Raw genomic sequence first — 24,030 nt, forward strand, 5'->3', positions numbered from 1 at the left:
TCTATGTTCTGTTAGGCCTCGTCAAATTCTGTTATTCTTTGTAAGTTATTCAATTCTAACATTCTATGTTGTGTTTTAAGGCCTCTTTCAGTTTGGATATTCTGTGATCTGAGATTCTTTCTAGTTTTAACATTCTAAGTCTTGAGATCCCTTCCAGCTCTGATTTTCTAAGTCTGTGAAATGAAGCGTGTTGGGCAGTTGGCTCTAGATGTCAAATTTCCCTTTCCGACCACACACATTTCAGGTCGAATGTCTGTATCCCCTGATGAGAACATGCCAGCTGACAGTAACAGCAGCGACCTGGACATTTTCTCAGGGGCAATGGCAGGCCAGTCTGGGCTTTGCCATGACTAATCTGCAATGTGGCTAATCCTCTTGGGAAAACCCGAGAATTGACTGGATGTCAATTAGTGGCTTGAGCAAACTGCATGAAACTTTTTCCATAACTTTGTCAAATGACCAAAAGTATCCCAGACTGAAAGAAAGACAAGGAGGATGATTTGGTGGAAAGTATCTTAGACTTTGGAATCAGGAACTCGAGCTCACTAAAGAACTGTGACTAGCCAAATCCTTCCTCTCTATGGGACCCTTACACTTTTTCTTCAGCTGTAAAATGAAGAATTAGACTACATGATGTCCAAGATTCTTTTCAGTTCTAAATCATCCAATCACTGGGGATTTATACACCTCTAAAAGTTTTTTAAACTCAGACATTAGGGGTCAGCCCTTTAACATCCCAGTGTTTCAGATTCAAATGCCACCTTGTGTTCTATGTTTTAAGGTCCCACTAAGCTCTGATGTTCTATGTTCCAAAGTCTTTTCTAGGTCAGATAGTCTATATTCTCGAGTGCTTCCTAGCTCTGATATTTTGAGTTCTTTGTTGGAGCACAGAATTTGATGACACTCTATATTCTTAGATTGCCTTCTGGTCAGTCATTCTATGAGTACCTAAAAGTATTTTCATGTTTTCTTAAGTCTCACAGAGAATTTTTTTTTTATAAATGATCTATCTACTTTATCACTTCAAAGAAAAATAGGCTTTGAAAATAGGCAAGAGAAAAACTGGGACTTCTTTTTTTGTGGTGAAAAAAAAAAAGAGAACATATTCCAGCTTCATCAAAGACGTTATTAAGATGCCCCAATCCTATATAGTCTTCATTTCCATGTCAGGGACACATGAATAGATAAGTAAGTGAGAGACAGACAGACCAAAAGTCAGGGGTCCAGGGCTAGAGTCAGAGCCAGATAGAGTCAGAGAACATGGACACATGCCCATGAGAGAGAAAAGAGACAGGGGGTAGAGAAAGACAGAAAGGGTCAGATAGAACTAGAAAGCCATAGCCAGAGGGAAACAGAGACAGAGACAGAAAAAGGGAGACAGAGAGAAGTTTAATTTTACATTTGGGAACCATTTCTAGGTTTCCCAATCCCTTCCACTTAATTATAATTATATTTAACATGAGAATATCATTCTTATTAATGAGGGAAAAGTCACTATTTTACCAAAAAACTAGAGGCAGGAAGAATTTCAGGGATTTGTCCAAGGTTACTTAATAAGGATAAAAATGAGAACAAGCATGTCCTGGGTCCTGCCTTTCCAGTCCAACGGGCTCCCCCTCTGGATGATGCCACCTTTTCCTGGGGCCAGGATGTTCAGGGGCTGATGATGACTGACTCCCTGCTAGAACACAGTTAATCAACAAGGAGCAAAGCCCCCATTTACAATGATAGAAAGGCTATGCAGAGGTTAATGTTCCACAGACTATTCCAGGCTCTGCCACTGACAGACTTTACCTAGTCCCTATCCCTTCTCTGAGCCTCAATTTCCCCTTCTGGAAAATGAGGGAAAGTCTAATTAGATGACTAAAGATCCTCCCCAGATGATTATTTTCTCTCCAGACCTCAGTTTTCTCATCTGTAAAATGGGGCAGGGAGAGGGAGACAACAAGATGACTTCTGAGGTCCCTCCCAGGACTGAGTGAGATGGGTGTCATGCTGGTTTCTGCCACAGATGCTGAGAGAATGGAGAGTCAAGTAACCTTATTCCCAGGATTCAGTGCGAAGGAAAAGGGTGATATCTGAAGTGGGGAGAGGGGGCTCTCTACTTCTCTGATCTCTCAAGAATTTGGATTTAAGATCAAAGTATACCTTAAAGACTTGCCAGTCTCTTCCTGTGGCTGCTGCTTGCATCCCACAACCATCCCAGGACCCTGGCCAGGCCTCTTACCTGTACTCCTCTTTGCCCACATCTATGGTCCCATCAGACTCGGTGTCCGATGGGCTGTCTTCACCCAATCTCTTCATGGCCCAGCAGGCAAATCTGACACCTGAAGAGGGATCTGTGTGTGTGTGTGTGTGTGTGTGTGTGTGTGTGTGTGTGTGTTCTAGACTCTGCAGTCCTAGTGTGCTCTCTCTCTCTCTCTCTCCCCCCTTTAGTTGCTTCTAGAAAGAAGGGTGGAGGAAGAAATAACTGGGTCCCCTTCTTCACTTCCAGCCCACCCGGCTGGTCTCCTGTGGCTTTGGTGAAGCCTCTTCTCCACCTCCTTCCTTCCCACACACTCTGCTCTGTCTGTCTCCACCAGCCCCCCTCTACCCCAGCCCTCTCCTCTTCCTCTGTCTGTCTCTCACGCTCAGACGCCCTTTCCAGCTTCCAGACCGACCCCCCCTTCTTCCCTCCCGTAACCTCCCTGCTTAATGGGTTAATAAGACATCTCCCAGGAGTGATGGATTGGCCCTGCTTCTCTCCCCCTCCCTTCTGTCTCCCTGGCTTCCCCTCCCTCTCCCTCCTGCTGCTGCTGCTCTGCAGTCAGGGGGTGGGGGGTGGGGGGTGATCCCCACTCTTCCTGTAAAGGGAACAGGCGTCTGTGTGAACGGCTCCTCCTGTCCCCCTCTCCCTCCCTCTCTCTAGCCCCTACAACCCTCCCCCAGGCTCCCTGATTGGTCCCTGCTGAAGTTTAAAGGGACCAGTGACCTCACTGGCAACAGAAAACCGTGGGAAAGAGATGGGGCTGATAAAGCCCGGGTTGTTTCAGGGAAAAAAACCAACAGCAGCTCTGCCCCCCCCCCCCCCCCCCCCGCACACGCCTGCCTCTCACACATGTCTGTGCAGATCAAGGGACTGGGGTTGTCAATGCGAACCAGCTTCTTCTAAGGCCTTTGGTGTCTGAGGAGGGCTTTGGTGGGGAGACTATTGATGGACTCATTCCATTGTGGGTGGGGGAAGCTCAGGGGAAAGGCCCGGGCTTTAGGCTGGATCAGGTCACGCGGCCCTCTAGTTTCTGGAACGAATAGTGAAGTGTGAGGTCAGGAACCCGTTCCCTCTGTATGTGTCCCCCTTTCCCATAAAGGCACCCCAATGTTTGAGTGGAAGGATGCCAATGGTGGCTAAAGCCAGTGACCTGGGCTGGGGGCAGGGCTGGGAGCAGGTCCCCTCTCTGGGGCTCCACTGCAAAAGAAGGATGGATTGGATGACTTCTGAGGGTCTTCCAGGGCTAAAGATCCCATGAGCCTACAATCATCGACTGCTTCCTCCCTCCGGGCCCAGCATTCACATGGATTCCATCTCCTCCCCCTCCTATGGGCAGCCCCATCTTCAGACCTCCCAGGACCCAGCCACCAGTTCCCAGAACCCACAGCTCGTCTCTGCCTGGGTGACCCTGTCTGACTCCCTGAGTTGGGCAGACAACCACGCTGTCTCCCAGGCCCTACAACCTTATCAGCCCAGAGTTGTTGGGGGGAGGCTCTGGGGAATGAGAGCCTTCAAAACTGGCTACCCTTAGGATTCACATGGCAGGATCCTTCTGCTCCAGGGCTTTAAGCCTATGCATTATTGTCTCTCTGACACTTAGAACTCTGGCCACACTGGACCCTGTTGAGGACCTGCCCTGTTCCTCCATATGGATTCTTTCTTTCCTTCCTTCCTTCCTTCCTTCCTTCCTTCCTTCCTTCCTTCCTTCCTTCTCTCTCTCTCTTCCTTCCTCCCTCCCTTCTTTCCTTCCCTTCTTCTTTCTTTTTTGACCTTTCTCTCTCTTCTCTTCCTTTCTTCCCTCCTTTCTTTATTCCTTCCTTCTCTCTCTCTCTCTCTCTCTCTCTCTCTCTCTCTCTCTCTCCCTCTCTCTCTTTTCCTTCCTTCCTTCCTTCCTTCCTTCTTTCTTCTCTCTCTCTCTCTTCCTTCCTCCCTCCCTTCTTTCCTTCCCTTCTTCTTTCTTTTTTGACCTTTCTCTCTCTTCTCTTCCTTTCTTCCCTCCTTTCTTTATTCCTTCCTTCTCTCTCTCTCTCTCTCTCTCTCTCTCTCTCTCTCCCTCTCTCTCTTTTCCTTCCTTCCTTCCTTCCTTCCTTCTTTCTTCTCTCTCTCTCTCTTCCTTCCTCCCTCCCTTCTTTCCTTCCCTTCTTCTTTCTTTTTTGACCTTTCTCTCTCTTCTCTTCCTTTCTTCCCTCCTTTCTTTATTCCTTCCTTCTCTCTCTCTCTCTCTCCCTCTCTCTCTTTTCCTTCCTTCCTTCCTTCCTTCCTTCCTTCCTTCCTTCCTTCCTTCCTTCCTTCCTTCCTTCCTTCCTTCCTTCCTGACTCTAGGGCTGCTGCTCTATCACTGTATCATCTAACTGACTCCTAATCCCCGGGGTGGAATGCCCTCCTCCTGCCTTTGGAATTCCTGTCCATCCCTTAAAGATCCATTCAAATACCCCTTATTCTAGAAAGCCTTCCCTGATCCTTTCTCTGCACACACACCCTGACCCTGAAATCTCCTTTTGCATCTCTCTAAATGAACTCAGCATTTCATTGGTCTGTTTTTTTCTTTTTCTTTTAATTTTTAACCAGCCCTTTGATTTCTTCGGTGAAGATCTCCTTCTAACAAGGCCGCCTTGTTTGCACTCACAGACTTAGGGAACTGTTTGGTTTCAGGGTTTCACAGCCAATAATGATCTCCTCAGCTATTAAAATGAGCTTGGTGAGGACAAGTCCCATATCTAATACAACTAGTGCTTTGGGTTTCACATCCTAACTCTGTCACCCACTGACTGTGTGACCTTGTTTAAATCACTTCCCTTTCTTTGGGTCTCAGTTTCCTTTTTTGCAAATGAATGAGAAGATCTCTCTAAAGTCTTTTCCATCTAAGTCAACAACTCCAAGATCCTTTATCTAAGGGGACTGATGTCCCTTTTAACCAAGAACCTGAATTCAAATATGACCTCAAACACCTGCTATGTAGTCCCAAGCAAGTCCCTTAACTACTGCCTGCCTCAGTTTCCTCAACTTTAAGTGGGAAAGTAGGTAGCACCTACCTCCCAAAGGAAATAATATTTGTAAAGTATTTAGCAAAATATCTAGTAAGTAGTTGGAGCTTAATAAATGCTTATTTCTTCCCCCTTTCCTAAACCCTATCAAAAAAAAAAAAGATGAGAAGTATAACATAAGTATTAGCAGAACTGAATTTAGCAGGGTTGCTCAGTAGCTACTTGGTACATGTACCTGAGGCTGACTAGAGTTAAATTTTCAGTATGAGCATTTTATACCTTAGAAATTAGCAAATGCTACAAACTGATTTATCATTTTGCTGATTTGCAGTTGTTTTTCAGTCCACATCAGACTCTTTGTGACCCCATTTTGGGAGGATCTTGGCAAAGATTCTGGACTGGTTTTCCAAGTCCTTCTCCAGTTCATTTTACAGATCAAGAAACTGAGTCAAAAAGGGTGAAGGGACTTACCCAGGGTCACACATCTGTCTGAGGCCAGATTTAAACCCAGGTCTTCTTGACTCCAAGTTTAGCACTCTCTCCATTGCACCTTCTAGTTGCTCATTTTGTTGATTATCTAGGCTTAAGAAGAAAGTGATGAAGAAAATGATAACAGTACAGATGAAGCTTGAAAGTGTTTCATGCTTAGGATAGCCAGTCGTTAAACATTTACCAGCACACTCCTACTTTCAGATCTAAATCCTTTGATTCTAAGATCTTATTATAATTAGGTGACATAGTGGATAGAGCTCTAGGCCTGGAGTCAGGAAGACCTCAATTCAAATCCATCTCATCCATTTGATAGCTGTGTGACCCTGGGCAAGTCACTAAACTTTGCCTCAATTTCCTATTTGGCAAATGACCCGAAGAAGGACATGGTAAACCATTCCAGTATCTTTGCAAGAAAAACCTCAAATGGGGTCACAAAGAGTCCTACATGATTGCAATAACTGAATCTCAAGTTATCCCAATGGAATAAAAGCTCTTTGAAGACATGGACAGCTTCCTTTTTGTCTTTGACTCATGAAGAGACTTAAATGTTTGTTGAATGAATGAAAGAAAGAAAGAATGAATGAATAAATAAATGAATGAAGTCCAGCAAACACCTCTTGAGCAGTTCCTGGGTACAAGCCCTCAGACACTGAGAATACAAAACCAAGGTGAAACAGTCCCCTCTACCCCAATCCCCCCAACCCCAGGAGCTCACATTCCTTTGGAGCTGGGTGTGTCTGTTCCTGAGCTCCATTTCAACACCCCAGCAGCTGAGGGGAAAGTTCCAGCTAATCATAGATCCCTGGGCTTACAATAGTGTCCCTCACCCAGCCCTGCTAGGCTTGGTCCCAAGTCAGGGAGGCTGGGGTCAGTCTCCTGCCATAGCTTTCCTGACTCTGCAGCTCTTCTTGCCTTCCACAGTTGGCTGGAGTTGGCTTGGCTCTGGGCCTCAGGCTCCAGGGATTGGGAGCCCGTCCTAGACTGAGTCAGCAAAGGACTGACCGATGCCTCAAGGAAAGGAGGAATCTGTTTTGGTTTGTATAAAATCATGGGTTTTTAGAGCTGGAAGGGACCAGTGAAGCATCCACTGGACACTAGTAGTAAGTGGTTGAGTCTGTATTTGAACTCAAGAGTCCTGCCAAGAGAGGAGCATATTTTCTACTACATTGGACTGTCTCTGGATGTATTATGGATGTCCCATGGTTCATTTCAGGTCAAAGTGATGTTCAAAGCTACAACTAAGTATTGTTACTACTTTAGAGAAGTCATTTAACCTCACAGAACCTCAGTTTCCTCATCAGGAAAATAATGGGTTTAATCTAGATTATATCTAAGGTCTTTCCCAGTTCTCAATCCTACTGCTTATATTCTATGATTAGGTCTCCACTGGTATTTGCCCTGGTCCAAGAGTAGACACTCAGGAAGTAAATATTATCTTCCTGAAACATTGCTCACATTCAAGAACATTCAAGGACTCCCTATTGCTTGTAGAATAAAATTCAAACTGCTCAGTCTTATATTTAGAACCCTCTATGATCTGGCTCCCATCTCCTTTTCCTGATTCATATCATGTTATTTCTTTTCTTTTTGTTTTTAGGGGTTTTTTGGCAAGGCAATGAGGTTCAGTGACTTGCCCAAGGCTACACAGCTAGGTAATTATTAAGTGTCTGAGGCCAGATTTGAACTTAGGTACTCCTGACTCCAGGGTCCGTGCTCTATCCACTGTGCTACCTAGCCATCCCCCCATGTTATTTCTTTTCAACCACACATTTAATTTCCTCCCTTGGTGCCTTTGCCCAGACTGCCTCTAACACCTTGAATGCTGTCACCTTTTACCTCTCTGTCTCTTAAAATTCTTAAGTTTCCTTCATGATATCTTTCATAGAAATGCTCTCTCCATCACCCAATTATTAGGACTTTGCTTGCCTCAAATTGCAGCATGGCTCTGGGGAATAGAGAGCTGGCCTTCTAGGTAGAAAGACCTGGTTTCTAAGCCCTGCCTCTATCACATACCGGCTGTGTAACCTAGGGCAAGTTACTCATCCTCAGTTTTTTTCATCTTTAAAATGGGGATAATAATAACGCCTACCTCACAAGGTTGCTATGAGGCTCAGGAGAGATAAGTAAGGTGCTTCACAAGCCTTAAAGAGCTATGTAGATGTCATAATTATCATTATTAATTTCTTAGTGCCCCTAGGCGACTTGCTAGGACTCTAATCTGCAATGACAGACTTTCCCACCTAGACTCTACTCCAGTGATGTAGATCACAGAGTCCATCCAAATTACTTATCTATTAACAAACTAAATTTCCTGGTGTAATGAGAACTTCTGGAGGGCAGAGATGGTGCAATATTTTCATTTGTGCATCCCCAGTCCCAGTGCATTCCTTCCACATGCTTAATAAGAGTTTGCAGACCTAGGGCAGTGAGGTGGCACAGGGGAATAGGCTGCAAGGGAGACCTGAGTTCCAATCTGATCCCAGACACTAGCTGTGTGACCCTGGGCAAGTCATTTAACCTTATTTGCCTCAGTTTCCTCATCTGTAAAATGAGCAAGAGAAGGTAATGACACACCATTCCAGTATCTTTGCCAAGAAAACCCCAAGAGTGGTCATGAAGGGTCAGGCTTGACTAAACAAGAATTGAATTAGGAGCTTCAAGGAATATCTCCTCTCATCTAGAAAAAGCTCGTAATGAGAATTAAATGATCTAGTTTCAAAACCTGACCCCACCACCTTCTAGCTATATGACTGTAAGCCAGTCTCTTTAATCTCCTTAAATCTTATTTTATTTAGCAAAACAATTTACAAATACTGTCTCGTTTGGTCCTCTACACAACCCTGGGAGGTAGGTAGGCTCAAGACTCCCATTTTACAGGTGAAGAAATTGAGGTAGGCAATGGTGAAGCTCTTTGCCCAGGACCACATAGTAACTATCTGAGGTAGAATTTGGACTCAGTTCTTCCTTTCTCTTAAGGCAGTACTCTATTTGGTATACTACTTACCTGCCTTTCTACTGATAATATAATTTATTTATTAAAAATTAAAGGATAATAACAGGATAGTGACTTGCTGTAGGATCATCTCCAGCTGAGGTAACTGTGACACAGTGAATAGAATCCAGGGCCCGGAGTCTGGAACACTTGAGTACAAATTCAGCCTCAGATACTTACTAGCTGCATGATCCTAGGCAAGTCACTTCACTACTAATTCAGTGTCCTTAATTGCAAAATGAAGGCAATAATCATACCTGCTTCCCAGGGTTATTGTAAAGCTCAAATGAGATAATATTTATAAAAGCACAGTTACTGGCACTTAAAATGGGTGCTTAATAAATCATTATTCCCTTTCCCTTCCCTGAACTCCATCAAAAAAAAGCCAAGATGACATTTTGATGATGCTGATGCTCATTGAACCACGCCTACCCGCCCCCTCCCAACTCCTTGAACCAGGGCTTTTCCCACTCCTTTGCAGAGCCTCAGAAGGTCAAGGCCAGGAATGTAACTTGACCTCTGGTCCGGAGCTATTCCCCAGGGCCCCCTACTCCTTGGGTAGGCCTCCAGCCTTCTAAGCTGCTCCTGCCCCTCCCCTCCCCTCCAATCCCACCCAGAGGCCCTGGGTGTGCCCTGGGAAATGTCACCACAGGGATGGAGCTGTGAAAAGCCACAGCAGCTGGAATGTGGGGGGGGAATTTGGGGCTATCACTTACCTCCCGGAGAACTGACCCCTTTGGCAGCCCAGAAGGGTCCTTGGAATCCTCTCTTGACCAATCCCCTGGCCGGATCCTCAGCCTAGATGCCCCCAGCCTTGGGGGCCAAAACAGAGAGCCTGGGAAGTGGGGTCAGGAGAGCTGCCCTGGCTCAGCAGGGCAGGAGGGGGGTCTCTGATGGCTAAGGAGGATCAGAGAAACTGAGGGGAAGGGGGAAGATCTGGCAGGCCCCAGGCCCAACATGGGAAGAGTAGGGTCATGGGAAGCAGGCTTTTGAGGAGCAATTGGGCCATGTGGGAGGTGGTGCGGGGGAGGCTGGGTCAGGGGGGCTGTATTGTGTGTGAGGCTGGGTGTGAAGCCCCGGGGATGGGGGAAGGCTGGATAGGACTGACTATGCACCATGTGTGTCTGGACCACAGTCAAGTCAGACTGGGCGGGTGAGTCTGAATGTATGCGTGAGTGAGATTGTGTGAGTGTGAGGCCAGCCCATGGGTGAAGTTGCATATGAATCCAGACACACTTGAGGGTATCATGCGTTCCTACTTTGGGCAGGGAGGGCATGTGAGCTGGAAACAGGGGTAGGCCCCTTCCCAGATCAGTACTTTGCCCCCTAAATTCCCAGTCTTTGAATTGGGTGGGGAGGGTTGTGTCCTCTGATGAGGAGAAATCATCCCACTGACATTTCTCCAGGCAAGTCTAATCACTCTTTTCCTTTTCTCCCTTTAAAGCCTGTGAAACTGGCCTTCCCCTCACCTTTCTCTTGGGATGCTGGTGAAGTAGTGATACAGGGGTGAGACATTTCAGAGTGGAAGAATTTGGCCTGATAAGATAGAGCCTTCCTTGGCAGCTGGTGGGGCATGATTCTGTTTCTGGCCCTTTCTCCTACTGCTCTGTCCTATTTAAAATAGAACAGAGGGAGCCCTTTGGAGCACTGAAGCCTAGCCAGCTCCTCTCCCTCCTTTCTTTCCTATCTGCAAAGAGGATGCAGAGAACTGGGATTGGCAAGGAGAAGGCAAAGGCAGGACCAACAGAAGAAGGGGACCTGCCTCTTCTGCATCTGGTCCAGAAGGGGCATCAACACAATGTAGGAGAAAGCCCCAGTCGGACACTCAGAAAGGCTGGGTGCCCCTTAGGTTCTCTGTCTTTTATAAAATGACTTTTCTTGAACCCTGGGAGTTTCCACATCTATAAAATGGCTAGGGCTTGGGTGAGATGATTTCCAGGCCTTTTCTAGCTTTGACAATCTGTTCTAAGGGCCCTCCCAGCTCTGACATTCTGTGTTCTTTGACTCTTCCAGTTATGTGCTGAACATTTTTCCATTCTCTGCTTTAAGGACTCTTCTAGCCCTGATTCTTTAAGTCCAAGGTTCCTTCCATTTCTAATACTCTGAATTCTTTTTTTTTTTTTGGAGGGTGAGCAATTGAGGATAAGTGACTTGTCCAGGGTCACAGAACTAATGTGAGATCAAATTTAAACTCAGGGCCTCTTCACTCCAGGGCTGGTGCTCCATTCACACCATCTAGCTTCCCTTAAGATCCTACATTCTTAAAACTTTTGAAGCCCTGGAATCATAAGTAATTAGGTCCCTCCCTCTCAGTTCTGATATACTCTGTTCTTTTTCCAGTTCTAATATCCTATGTTCTAAAGATCTCTCAGTTCTGACAGTCTAGCTTCTGAGACCCATTTCATCTCTTACATTCTTTGCTCTAACATTCCCTGTTCTAAGGACTTAGAGAGGCTTAGTGGGATGTGTCCCCCACTCTAAGGGAGCCTATGATGAACTAGGAAAGACAATTTGAGAAGGATGGAAGAGTCCCAGGCCGAGGAGCTTTAGGTCTGGAAGCAACTTTAGAGAGATCATCTGTTTTCAACTTCTTCATTTTATATGTGGAAAAACTGGAACCCAGAGGGCAAAAAAAATGTTTTGGAGGTCAGTGACCTCCAAAGTCAGTGAGAAAACTAGATTTATACTCATCTCTTGACTTCTGAACCTAGGTCCTTTTCATACCCTCTTGACTAAGGCAGTGGATTAATAACGCTGAAAATCAAGGCCTAAGAGGAGAGTTCAGGGAAATGGAAGGACTCCATGCGGTGGGGGAAACACAGACCCCTTCTCTAGAAGCTTGAAAAAAAATGCTTTTTTTTATTTAAGGCAATGGGGCTATAAGTGACTTGCTCAATTATTAAGTGTCTACGACTGGATTTGAACTCAGGTCCTCCTGACTGCAGGGCCAGTGCTCTATCCACTGCACCACCTAGCCACTCCCCTAGAAACTTTCAATTGCAATCTAATAGAGAGAGGAAACTAAACAAAATCTTTAAAAAGAAAAAGATGTTTGCAAAGGAATTTTTATTGTTCAATCATTTTCAATGGTAAGTCAAATCTTTGTGACCCTATTTGGGGTTTTCTTGACAAAGATACTGGAATGGGTTGCCAATTTCCTTCTCCAGCTCATTTGACAGGTTTAAGTGACTTGCCAAGGTCATATAGGTACTGTCTGAAGTCAGATTTGAATTGGTCCTACTTGGTACTAATATCCATTGAATCACCTAGCTACACTGGATTTTGTATGTATTTTTCGTTTATTTACCTGTGTAGATATTGCACCATTCCAGTGGAGAATAAGCTCCTTGTAGACAGGCACTGTTTTCTTTTTGAATCTCTAGGACCTTAATAAATACTTTCTGAATTCATTTGAATTAGGGGGCGGCTAGGGGGCGAAGTGGAAAAAGCATGGGTCCTGGAGTCAGGAGTACCTGGGTTCAAATCCGGTCTCAGACACTTAATAATTACCTAGCTGTGTGGCCTTGGGCAAGCCACTTAACCCCGTTTTCCTTGCAAAAAAAAAAACCTAAAAAAAAAGAAATGAATTCATTTGAATTAAATTCATCCTCTTGAAGACCTCTGCTCAAAGGAAACCTAGTGCCTTTTGAAGAAGCCACATCAACTTTGGAATAATTGTTATTTTTCTTATATAAGAATCTGAAATTGCCTTTCTGAACTCCTCTCTCGTGCCTCCCTCCTTCTGACCTCAGTTACTTGAGACTTTCTAACTGTGTGTTAATCACTTAATCCTGATTGCCTCCCCTCCAGGACCATCTCTAGTCATCCTGATTCATATCTGACCATTGGATCCAGATGGTTCTTTTTTTTCTAAGGTTTTTGCAAGGCAAACGGGGTTAAGTGACTTGCCCAAGGCCACACAGCTAGGTAATTATTAAGTGTCTGAGGTCACATTTGAACTCAGGTCCTCCGGACTCCAGGGCCGCTGCTCTATTCACTGCATGACCTAGCTGCATGCCCCCCCCCCCCAAAGCTGGCTCTTGAGGAGAAAGTGAGGCTGATGACTTAGCACAGTATCCCCTCACTCAAATACAATTCACTTGCATGTCATGGCATCACCTCCCTAATGTCATAGTCTTTTTTTTGAGAATGAAGGACAAGCAACAATCCGTACTTACTCATTTTGCCTTTGGGGTAAGGCCAAACAGGCCTAATCCTTCTTCACCACATTAGACTTTCCAATGTTGAAGACAGCTCTTTTGTCCTCTAGCTATTGAGGCAGATAGATGACTCGATGGACAAGAGTCAGGAAGACGAGTTCAAATTTGATCCTTTGACATTCATTAGGTGTGTGTGATCCTGGCCAACTCACTTAACCTTTGCCCTAATCTCCTGGCAAATGAAGCCAGTATTTTTTTGCCTGGAAAACCCCATGCAAATCCAGCAACATTATGTCCTGCTTCATCCTACCCTTCCCTTCCCTTCCTTCTCCCCTCACTCCTCCCAAGATTTTCTTCTTCAACTTCTTCTTCAATTTATTCTCAAATAAGAAAGGTTACGATGTCTGGACTAGGCTCCTGGGATGAGGTGGGGAGAGGAAGCCGGATCAAGGACACAAATGGAAAATGTTAGCCTTGGAAAGATGGAAGACACCTTTTACTCCTGAGACAGGAGGACAGGAATAGGGGTTGGGTGTAGATGTACAAATATTGTGAAATTAAAGGGAAAGGGGGAATTGAAAGAGCTCATCTCAGTGGCTTCCGTTATCATGGGAAAGGATAAGGTAAGAAGGTCTGAAGAGGGGAGAAGCTATGGGAAATTAGGTTAGGGAGGCAGAGAAGGAGTCAAGTGGGAAGAAGTCTCCATGATGCCCTGCTCGCTCACTCGACCTCAGATGGAGGTCTTACTGGGGCATCATTATCTTTTTAGGACAGCCCAGAATCACAGTATCCATAACTGATGGATCAGAGGTCATCTAGTCCATCCTCATTTTATAGAATAGGAAAAAAAACGACTAAGCAGGAAGGAGATTTTCTAAAGGTCACACGGAGGGTCAGTGGCAGGGTTAGGGTCAGAGCCCAAGGCTCTTTGCGCCATTTTGTTCATGCACTATGTCTAGAACATTAATAATTGTTTATCAACCGATTGGTTTATTTTCCCTCTAGAAAACCGTCACACTATGTTTTTCAGTGGGGCTGCTTCTCATCACTCCTCTATTTCATATCTGATTCTGCTGAGTTTGAAGGACAGAAAACAAATGGCAGACCAACTCCTCCCTCCCCCCATCTCCCCTTGTCTGGTCCCCCGACTCTGACCCACATTCACCCTCCCCCCACAACCACCCTTCCTTCCCACAACTCTTTTCCCCACCCCCAACTCTCTCCTCCTGGGAACTTCCAGAGCCTTCCCTGACCCCCTTCCCCCAGGCAGAACAGCTGCAGCTGCCACAGCTGGTCTGAGAGCCCCGAGAGATGGATGCAGCTGTCGGGAGCCACATCTGTGAGAGAGGCTCAGAGACAGCCACCTTTGTCCTAGGCCCACTGGGGGGTGAATGAGAGTGGGAAGGAAAGTCAGCAAGTGAGCAGGGGTGTGCGTGTCTGTGTGTGTGTGTGCATTGCCTTTGAATCAGCCTTCTTGCCCCACCGATGCACAAAAACCCCAAAGGAGACATCCCAACATCCCTGAGTATGGTCTCATAGTATGAGAAAGGTCCCATTGACCAGAGATTCTTGAAGAATCGGATGTAAATACTTATAAAAGGAAAGATCCACATCAACACTGATACAGACTCAGATGGAAACACACAGATTCACATATATACACAAATATGCTTTCTCACACACAGACCGATTGACTCACACAGATCTACATAGATTGTCTCAACTAGATCCAGATACAGCATATTATTTGCCAAGGAGGAAATTATTAATTTACTGGGTCAAATAATAGAAGACTTTTTTTTTTAACCCAGTGAGAAAAGTTTTATTCCTTAGCCCCATCCCTTACTTATCTTCCTACATTGCCCTCCCTGCTCCCCTCCAGGACCCCTGCCCTTCACCCCCCCCCCTCAAAGGCCAGGCCTAGCCTGGGTTGCCTTTGTCCTGAGAGACAGGAAAGACAGAGGACTGTCTGTTTGAATACAATACCCTGCTGAGACCTCCCAGGCCTCTCCTAGACCCCAGGGAGGCACGACCCTGGCGGCCCCACTTCCAGGCCATGCTCCTGGGGGGGCTGGGACTCCACCAGACAGACCTCTTCTGGGCCAGGGTGGGACTATCCTGGCTGGGCCCCAGGCTCTCTGGAGGGAGATGGCGGTTTGGCTTTTATGGAGGGTCTATGCGGTGTCTGTGGCCACCCCCATCCCACCCCCATTTTCCCAGGCTGGGCTGGGAAAGAGGCCATCTCCCTGAGCTTCCTTGGGGCTGGAGGATCTGGATGAAGCCAGTGAGATACCAGGGGCACATTCCTGTGGTCTCTCCCCCTCCACAGTCTGGCTCAGGCTGTAGGATTCAGAAGGAAACCAGGCTTGGCAGCCAGGGGCAGATGGGAGAGGCCTTCCAACCAGCTCCCTCTTTCCCACACTCAGCCACACTCTGCCTCCATACTCAAAGACACAGTGTCCAGAACACGGGAGGCCGGCTTATGCTCTCTGATCTGCTCAGACCACATTTAGAGAGCTGAGCTCTATTCTGGTCATCACATTGGAGGAAGCAAGCTGACCAGGACATTATCCAGAGGAGGTGGCTGGGGCAGTGAGATCAGGCCAGCCAATGAAGGAAATAGGGTTAGTTAGCCTTGAGAAGAGAATAGTAATAATCACCACTGGCATTTATTTGACATTTTATGACTTACATGTATTATTTTATTTAAGTAGACTTCAGGGGAGATATAATGCTTCCTTTCACTAGGACTTTGAGGGCAGCTGGGGATGCCATAGTGAATAGAATGCCAGGTCTGGAGTCAGGAAGATTCATCTTCCTGAGTTCAAATCCAACCTTAGACATTTACTAGCTGTGTGAACCTAGGTAAGTCACTTTATCCTGTGTGCCTCAGTTTCCTCATCTGTCAATGAGTTGAAGAAGGAAATGGCAAACCAATCCAGTATCTTGGCCAAGAAAACCCCAAATGGGATCATGAATGGTAGGAATAGACTGAAATGACTGAATAACACAACTGACCTTTAGAACTGGAAGGGACCCAACTTGGATGCTATACAGAATAGGCAATTGAAGCCTAGAGAATACCACTGTGCAGGCTGTTCCCCGAGTCTGGAATGTTCTCCCCTTCCTCCCCTTCACCTGTGAGACTCCCTAGATGATGATAATAATAGCTAGGATTTATAAAGTACCTACTATGTTCCAAACACTGTTAAGTGCTTACAAATATTTTCTCCTTTATCCTCATCACAATTCTAGGAGGTGGCTGCTTTTATTATTCCCATTTACAATTAAGGTGATTCACTAAGGTTAGAACTGAAATGTTTTAAAATTTTATTTTTTTTCATTTTTCTATTTTTGTTTTGTTTTGGTTTTTTCTGAGATTTTAAAAATTGATTCTTAATTATTTTTTTTTAGTTTTTTTTTGCAAGGCAAACGGGGTTAAGTGGCTTGCCCAAGGCCACACAGCTAGGTAATTATTAAGTGTTTGAGACCAGATTTGAACCCAGGTACTCCTGACTCCAGGACCGGTGCAGTGGCACCACCTAGCCGCCCCCAATTCTTAATTTTTTAAAAATAACTTTTATTGTTATAATTTGTTTGTACATCTCTGGAATTTCTCCCAATGTCCACCCCTTCCTTCCCCCTCCCAAAGAGTCATCCTACATAACAAATAATATTTTTTATAGGAAAAAAAGGAACACTAATCAATACATCCAAAGAATCTAGCAACATGTGCCAAATCCCATACCCATGGACTTCCTGCTTCTCATATCTTTTCTTTGTACTATAGTACTTTGTACTATAAAACAGGAAAAAGAAAGTTGGATTGAGAGGAACAGGATTTGAGTCCAGATTCCTTGACCATCCAGTCCATCCTTTTTTCTCCTATACTCTACTGAGAGGAAACAATTGAGTAGAATAGAAAACACAGGCGTTGGAGTCAAGAAGACCTGGTTTTGAATCTGATGTTAAACATTTACAAGCTATCAGACTCTGGACAAACCCTTAACCTCTCCAAGTCTTCAGTTTCCTCATCTATAAAATGGGTCACTTCCCTCACGGTGTTTTTGCCATGAGAAAAGATATGTAAAATACTTAGTAGATCTTTAAAAGCTACATAAATATGAACTGTTACTATTATTTCATAGAGTTTCTCTAATATTTAAAAGACTGGCCTGTAGAAAGGGGATTGATGTAATATCTTAGGTCTAGGGAACAATGGGTGGAAATTACAGAGACAGGTTTCAATTCTATCTAAGGAGAAATTTCCCAAGATTTAGAGCTGTACCAAAGTGGAATAGGGAATCCAAAGAAAGAGTGAGTTCCCTGTCACTGGAGATGCACGCTGGATGACCACTTCTCAGGGATGCTCCTTCAGGTGTCAGTTGGACCCTCTGAGGTCCCTTCTTGCTTGGAGACTCTGCGATTCTGAGAAACATGGCTTGGCAGCTGAAGACCAGAGGAGAGAAGCCCTTTTGACAGAGTCCCCTGCTTTCCCACATGGAACCAGACTGTGGGAACCTGATCAGCCATCTCTAGCCATGGAGTGGTCTGCCCAGCAAGGACACCCAAGGGAGGGGAGGAAGGGAGGAAAACATAACTTTTTCCACAGGGGTTTTGGGAGGAGTTGACACAGGAAGATTGCTTAGGGACTCTCGGGGCTAGTCTCAGGCACTGTCTCCTTTGGGGTCAAAATCTAGTGGGAAGAGGATAGTGGAGCTCCTCAGGCAGCTCAGCTTTAGCCCTGTGGACAGAGAAACACTCATTCATGCCAGAACGCATTGTGGGTAGAAGTGTTGAGTGGTGTGGGTACCCTTGGTATCTCCCATTTATGTGTGGAAAATCTGTGTTCCCTCTCTCTCTGGGCTTAAGATCCTTTCTTGGTAAAAATCAGAGGGTCAGGGCAGCTAGGTGGCATAGTGGATAGAGCACAGGCCCTGGAGTCAGGAGGACCTGAGTTCAAATCCAGCCTCAGAGACATCATAATTGCTTAGGTTGACCTTGGGCAAGTCACTTAACCCCATTGCCTTAAATAAAAACAATCAGAGAGTCTATAAAATCATTTACAGGTTTGAATCGAATTGCCTAATTTGCCTGGGGATTTGTTTCTTAGGGTCCCTACCACAGTTTGTTGAAGAAAAGTTATGTGACCTTTCTATAGAGAGCAGGACTAAAATTCATTCATTCATTTGCTCATCATTCATTCATTCAATCCATTAAATTAAATTAAATATCTACTCTCCTCCTACATTCAGATGAAATAATATTTGTAAAGTACTTAAATGAACGGCATTTTAAGGCTTATTTTTTAATTTGAGAAAACTTGGAGGGGGGAGAACGTAAAGTGTCTATTCCTTTTCCCTTCCCCTTCCCTCCAGGTACAAAGACAAAAATCAATCTCTACCCTCAAGGTATTTATATTTTTAAGCATGTTTTTATTGATATGCTTAGTTTTTATGTAACCTTTCTTTCTTTCTTTCTTTTTTTAGTTGTTTGCAAGGCAAACGGAGTTAAGTGGCTTGCCCAAGGCCACACAGCTAGGCAATTATTAAGGGTCTGAGGCCACATTTGAACTCAGGTCCTCCTGACTCCAGGGCTGGTGCTCTATCCACTGCAGCCACCTAGCCGCCCCAAGCTATTCTTTCTAATAAAGAAGAAAAAGTCTGTGAAAAAAACCAAGTAAAGAAAGCTATTCTTTAAAATAAAAAAGGAAAAAAGAGAAAGAAAAAAGTAAGTAGGGAAAGCTATTCAGTAAACTGAATAAGCCAAATGGGACAGACTTGTTCCAAGTCAATACTTCCCCACTTCTGGAAAGACGGTGGGAGATTTGTGTTTTCAAGGATTTTGTACTTGTTTCTAATTTTTTATTGATATATTTTGTTTTTACATAATCTTTATTACCAAATATATACATCCTTCTCCCCTTTCCCAGAGGGAAGAATAAACAAAGAATTAAAAAAAAGAGAAAGAATGTAGGTCAGCAAAATTAAGGAACACATTAAAAACTGCTTCCCCTGGTATGTATCACATTCCACACCCATAATCTTACTCCTTCACAAAGAAGGGAAGGAGGTGTCTTTTCAAGGAGCTGCTATTCTATTGGAAACATTTTTCTCTAACCCTGTGAGGTAGCAAATATAAGTATTATTTTCCCCAGAGAAGGGAAATGCCTTGCCTAAGGTCACATACCTACAATTTTTCTGAAGAATTCAACCCCAGGTTCTCCTGATTACAAATTCAACTGCCTTTATAGTGTTGCATCTAGTTAATTGGACTAGGGTCAGTTTTGGAGTCAGGAGACCTGGGTTGAGTCTAGTTACCATCCATGTAACTTTTTGTGGTTGTTGTCATTGTCTTTGTGACCCCATCTGGTGTTTTCTTGGCAAAGTTACTGGCTTGATTTGTCATTTCCTCTGGTGTGCTATCTATTCCTTCCAATTTTGAGTCAGTTGCAAATCTGATAACATGTCATCCCAATGACCCAAGTCAATAATAAAAAAAAGTTATTCATTTTATTGATGAGGAAACTGAGACAAACAGAATGAAATGAATTGCTTAGGATCACACAGCAAGTAAATGTCTGAGGCTAGATATGAACTCAGAAAGATGAGTCTTTTGACTCCAGACCTGGTGCTGCTTGCATTATGGTGCCACCTAATTGTGTTCATGAGACTTAGAGAAGACATTTCCATTCTTTGTGTCCTTTTCTGTAAATTGGGAATAATCTTGCATTTACTCCACCTGAGGGTAAATATTATAAGGAAAGTTTGATATAAAAGTTATACTATTATGGAAAAGAAGGTTTTCTGTGTTAAGATATCTGGCTGCATCAGCCTTTCATTCACAGTCACTGCCATTACATTTGTTTTATCAGCCCATTCATTCAGTTTTTAGGAGCCTTTGGGGCCATTTAGCCCTCTATGTTCTGATTTCTGGCTATAATAAATGTTTTCTTATTCCAGTTCTCTTTGGTTTGCTATGAAGACAAGCGTCATTTGCAGTCAACCTGAAAGAGTGGGAAAAGTAATGGATTTTGAATCATAGCAACTGGGCTTATTCAGTTTATTGAATAGCTTTCCCTACCTACTTTTTTCTTTCTCTTTTTTCCCTCTTTATTTTAAAGAATAGCTCTCTTTACTTGATCCCCCGCCCTCTCTTTTTTTCTTCTTTATTAGAAAGAACAGCTTGGGGGCAGTTAGGTGGCACAGTGGATAGAGCACCAGCCCTGGAGTCAAGAGTACCTGTCTTGCCACTTACTACTTGTGAGATTAACTAGTGTCCTGGAATGAGTCAATTAATCTCCATGGGCCTTGATTTCCTCATCTGTGAAATGAGTGTGTGGGATAAGAATCCACTTAAAAAAATAGAGACTCTTCTGAGCAAAAGGAAAGTTTATTTTGGCTTTTCTCAAGAAAAGGGCAGCCCCAAGTCTCACAAAGGTAGAGAAGATCAAGGAGCTGCTCTGAGGTGACAGTCAGGCAAGATTATATGGCCTAGCGTGATTCCTTCCTCTCTAATCCCCTCTCTTCCAACCTGATTGGTTAAAGTTTTCAGAGTAACAATCTTTACATGAAAAATCTATCCAGCGTCAAAGAGAAGAATAAAAGGTTTTCATAAAATATTACCTCACCATCCAGATGGCCAGGGTATCAGAAGATTTCTAATGACCTTCTGTTAAATCAATTAATGTCTGAATATGCAAGGTCTTCTTAGTTTAGCACTTATCAAACAGGAGAAGGCAGGCTACTGTTCTCACAATCCATCATCAAATAGGTGGCTAACTAAGACTGCAAGTTCTCTTCTCTGGAAGTATTCCACTATTTCCCTCCCTAACAGAATCAATGCAAGGTCTTTCTGGAAATAGGCCACTGTTTCACTCCCTAGCAAAACTGGGAGGGTGTCTAACTGGGAATTCAAGGCCTTTCTCTTTCTTCTGAGAATAGTCTAAGGGTACTAGTCTGTCTTTGTTTTAATGATTTTTAACCCTGAAAGGACTTCACTAAGAATATTAACTTTTAAGAGGGAATATTCCACTCATGAGGAAGTGAGTTTAGATAGTTTCTGTGGTTCCTTCTAGCTCTCAATCTAGATTTCATCTCCTCAAAGTCCTAGATGGGCATGAAGAGCATCTCAGGGGTCTACTATTGATATGAAGAGAAAAATCAATTTGACTGGCACAGAGAGGAGGCAGGAAGCCTATGCAGAGTATACCCAGTGGATGATAAAGACATATAGCATCATTAATGGTTTGATATTCATCTTGGAAGAGAGTCTCTAGGGAATGCCCCAGGAATATGGTCTTTTAACTTTTTTTAATCAATGACTTGGGTCATTGGATTGGCATATTTATCAAATTTGCAGCTGATATAAAGCTGGAAGAGATAGATAATGCACCAGAGGAAAGAGTTAGCATCCAAAATTTTCTCAACAGATTAGTACATAAGGCTGAATCTAATAAGATAAGATTTAAATGGTGGAGAAAATCAGCTTCACAAGTACAAGATGGGGAAGGTTCAGCCAGTCAAAAGTTCATCTGAAAAAGATCTGGGAATTTTAGTGAACCAAAAGTTCAATTTGTCAACTGAGTGATATGGTGGTAGAAAACCAAATGCAACATTAGGCTGTATTTTAAAATGAATTATGTCCAGGACCAGAATCATAAGCATTCCACAGTGCTCAGAGAAGAAATTCCCTAAAAAAAAAGAATATTTAGGCTTAAGATTCTGTAACCAACATTCTTAGGGCATTCACTCAGTCCTCTGGCTCTGGAATTCCCTATGGCATCTGAGTGAACCCTCTCCTCTTTGATTCTGCCTTGGGGGGGGAAACCTCAAAATCCCCAAACTTCAGAGCTGAAAGGGTCCTCAGTGGACATCTTAGCTAACCTGTACCTGGCCAAGTTTTCCTTCAATAGCTTGTCCCAATGGCATCTAGTCTTCTTTTGAAGACATCCAGGCAGGAGGAACTCACATAACTGAGAGTTAAATTTTTCTTGCCCTTTAAGAGATCAGGAATTAATTCCAGTGTTTTCCCTTTATTAACTATTTCCTATTTATCCTCTATATAACTTGCTTTGTATATATATTTGTTTACCTGTTGTTCTTCTTCCCTCCCATTAGATTGTAAACTCCCTGAAGGCAGGAAATGTCTTTTGTATCTATCTCCATTGCTGACATCTAGTAGGTCCTTAATAAGTGTTTACTGAAATGAATTGAGTAGAAATTTTCCTCTTTGTAATTTCTGCCTCTTTGTCCTACTTCTGCCCTAGGTCATTTCCTGCCCTGCAATGAGTCCACCTCTCAGGTGTAAAATCTTGAGCCAGGAGGTGAGGGAAAGACCAAGCGAGACCAGGCAAAGCAATAAGCAGTTAATCAATCAGCTGCTTTGTAGCAGGCTCAGTGCTATGCATTGTGGATAGAAATGCAAGCTCCTTCCCTCAGTTTATGTTCTAAGTGAAAGGAGACAACAAAAACGACAGGAAAAGAAGATATCAGCTCTCCCCAAAGAAGTCCCCAATCGGGGGGGGGGGTGTCCCCCTGACAAAAGGCATGTGTGCAAGCGTCTATTAAATATCCCCAAAGGGCAGAGGTAGTATTTAGTTTCCACTCTTTCATTTTACAGATAGGGAAACTGAGGCCCAGGGAAAGGAAAGGACTTTGCTGGAAAGACTTTTGGGTTTCACATCTAGAGACCTGGACTGAAATCTTAATTCTTATTCTTCCTAGCAAATCACAACTTCTCTGAGTCAAGGGTGTGCTGGAGTCAGCTGGCGAGAGCATTCACAGCCTCAGAAATGGTCATGCACTACAAATCAAGGCTTGATTTATTGCTTTGTTGATTAGCCAGACTTTGGAAAGTGATGGGGAAAAAAATGTTAAAAATGCTGAAAATAAACTTAAAAGTGTGTTGTACATTTTTTCAGAAAAGAAATATATAGGAGTTGCTTATTAAACATTTATCAAAGAGAGGCTAGGTGGCACAGTGGATAGAGCACCAGCCTTGGAGTCAGGAGTACCTGAGTTCAAATCTGGCCTCAGACACTTAATAATTACCTATCTGTGTGGCCTTAGGCAAGCCACTTAACCCCATTGCCTTGCAAAAAAAACCTAAAAAAAACCCAACATTTATCAATTCAGTGCTCTCTGAGCCTCAGTTTCCTCAATTGTAAAAGTCAGAGGTTCTTATAGGCACAAGCAAAACCGACTTATTTCAAGACAAGGGCTCTTTTCATCATACTAAATTCATACAATATGTATAAGGGGTGTTGAGGGCACTAGAACGGAAAAGAAAAATGGGACAGATGAAGAAAAAAGCTTGGAGGGGAGGAGGTGGAGAAGGCAGGAGATTGAAATAATGTCATTGGGCAGCCCTCTGGTGGTGACAGATAGACTTGACACTCACCCCTCCCAAATACTTTTCAGGGTCCTCCCTTTCCCTTGACTTGCCCACACCCTGACCAGCCCTGGGAGTCACTTGGGCTGTTCAATAGATGAAGGCATTGAATTGAGGGCTAACACATTGATGACCCTTATTGGTCAGAGCCTAGAAACCCAGTGGTTTTGGAAAGAAGAAAGAACTTTAAACTGGGATCAGGAGATCTGGGTTTAAGGGCAGTTGGGACATTTCCTGGCCATGCACCCACTCAGCTCTGGAAGAATAGGGACTGTCCGTTGCTTTCCTTTGTCTCCCCGACACTTAGCATAGTGTCTGTGCTATAGGACATTGGGTGCTCAACCAACAAGCATTTATTAAGCTCCAGGTACAATGCACCAAGAAAGACCAAAGATAATTCCCGATCTCAAGGATTTCACAGTCAAATTGAAATGACAACATGCAAACAGGATATAGGCAGGGACCTGTAAAGTGGAAATAATCTCGAGGCTGGCACTAGCATTAGCCTGGGAAATTATGGCAGATGGTGGAATTTTAACTAAAATTTGAAAGATGATGAAGTGGAGAGAAGGAAACAAGTATTTTATGAAATGTTTGCGTTAAGCTCCTTTAAATATTTTACTTGATCACAGTAACCTTGGGAGGTAGGTGTTATCATTATCTTCATTTTATGTTTGAGAATACTGAGGCCAAGTGATTTGCCCAGGGTGACACAGTTAGCAAATATTTGAAGTGGGATTTGACCTGATTCCAGGTCCATCC

General features: G+C 43.9%; 1 protein-coding gene across 2 annotated transcripts in view; it reads right to left on the reverse strand.

Moving 5' to 3' along the window:
• HEYL (hes related family bHLH transcription factor with YRPW motif like) overlaps window positions 1-9,763 on the reverse strand; it is a 36,063-nt gene extending 26,300 nt beyond the window's left edge. Inside the window, exons 1-3 of one of the 2 annotated variants that reach the window (XM_074217622.1) lie at window positions 9,433-9,763; window positions 5,704-5,814; window positions 3,096-3,278 (exon numbers count right to left, since the gene is read on the reverse strand). Coding sequence is in view for 1 of the 2 variants with exons in the window: in XM_074217621.1 (XP_074073722.1) it covers window positions 2,228-2,304 (77 nt within the window). In the remaining variant the exon portion in view is untranslated. Of the gene's footprint in view, window positions 1-2,227; window positions 2,699-3,095; window positions 3,279-5,703; window positions 5,815-9,432 lie in introns of those variants that run through there. The other variant, XM_074217621.1, reaches the window with a different exon arrangement.
• Window positions 9,764-24,030: the final 14,267 nt, after the last annotated feature.

The sequence above is a fragment of the Macrotis lagotis genome, chromosome 1 (genome assembly GCF_037893015.1).
Source record: "Macrotis lagotis isolate mMagLag1 chromosome 1, bilby.v1.9.chrom.fasta, whole genome shotgun sequence".
NCBI classification, from domain to species: Eukaryota; Metazoa; Chordata; class Mammalia; order Peramelemorphia; family Peramelidae; genus Macrotis; species Macrotis lagotis.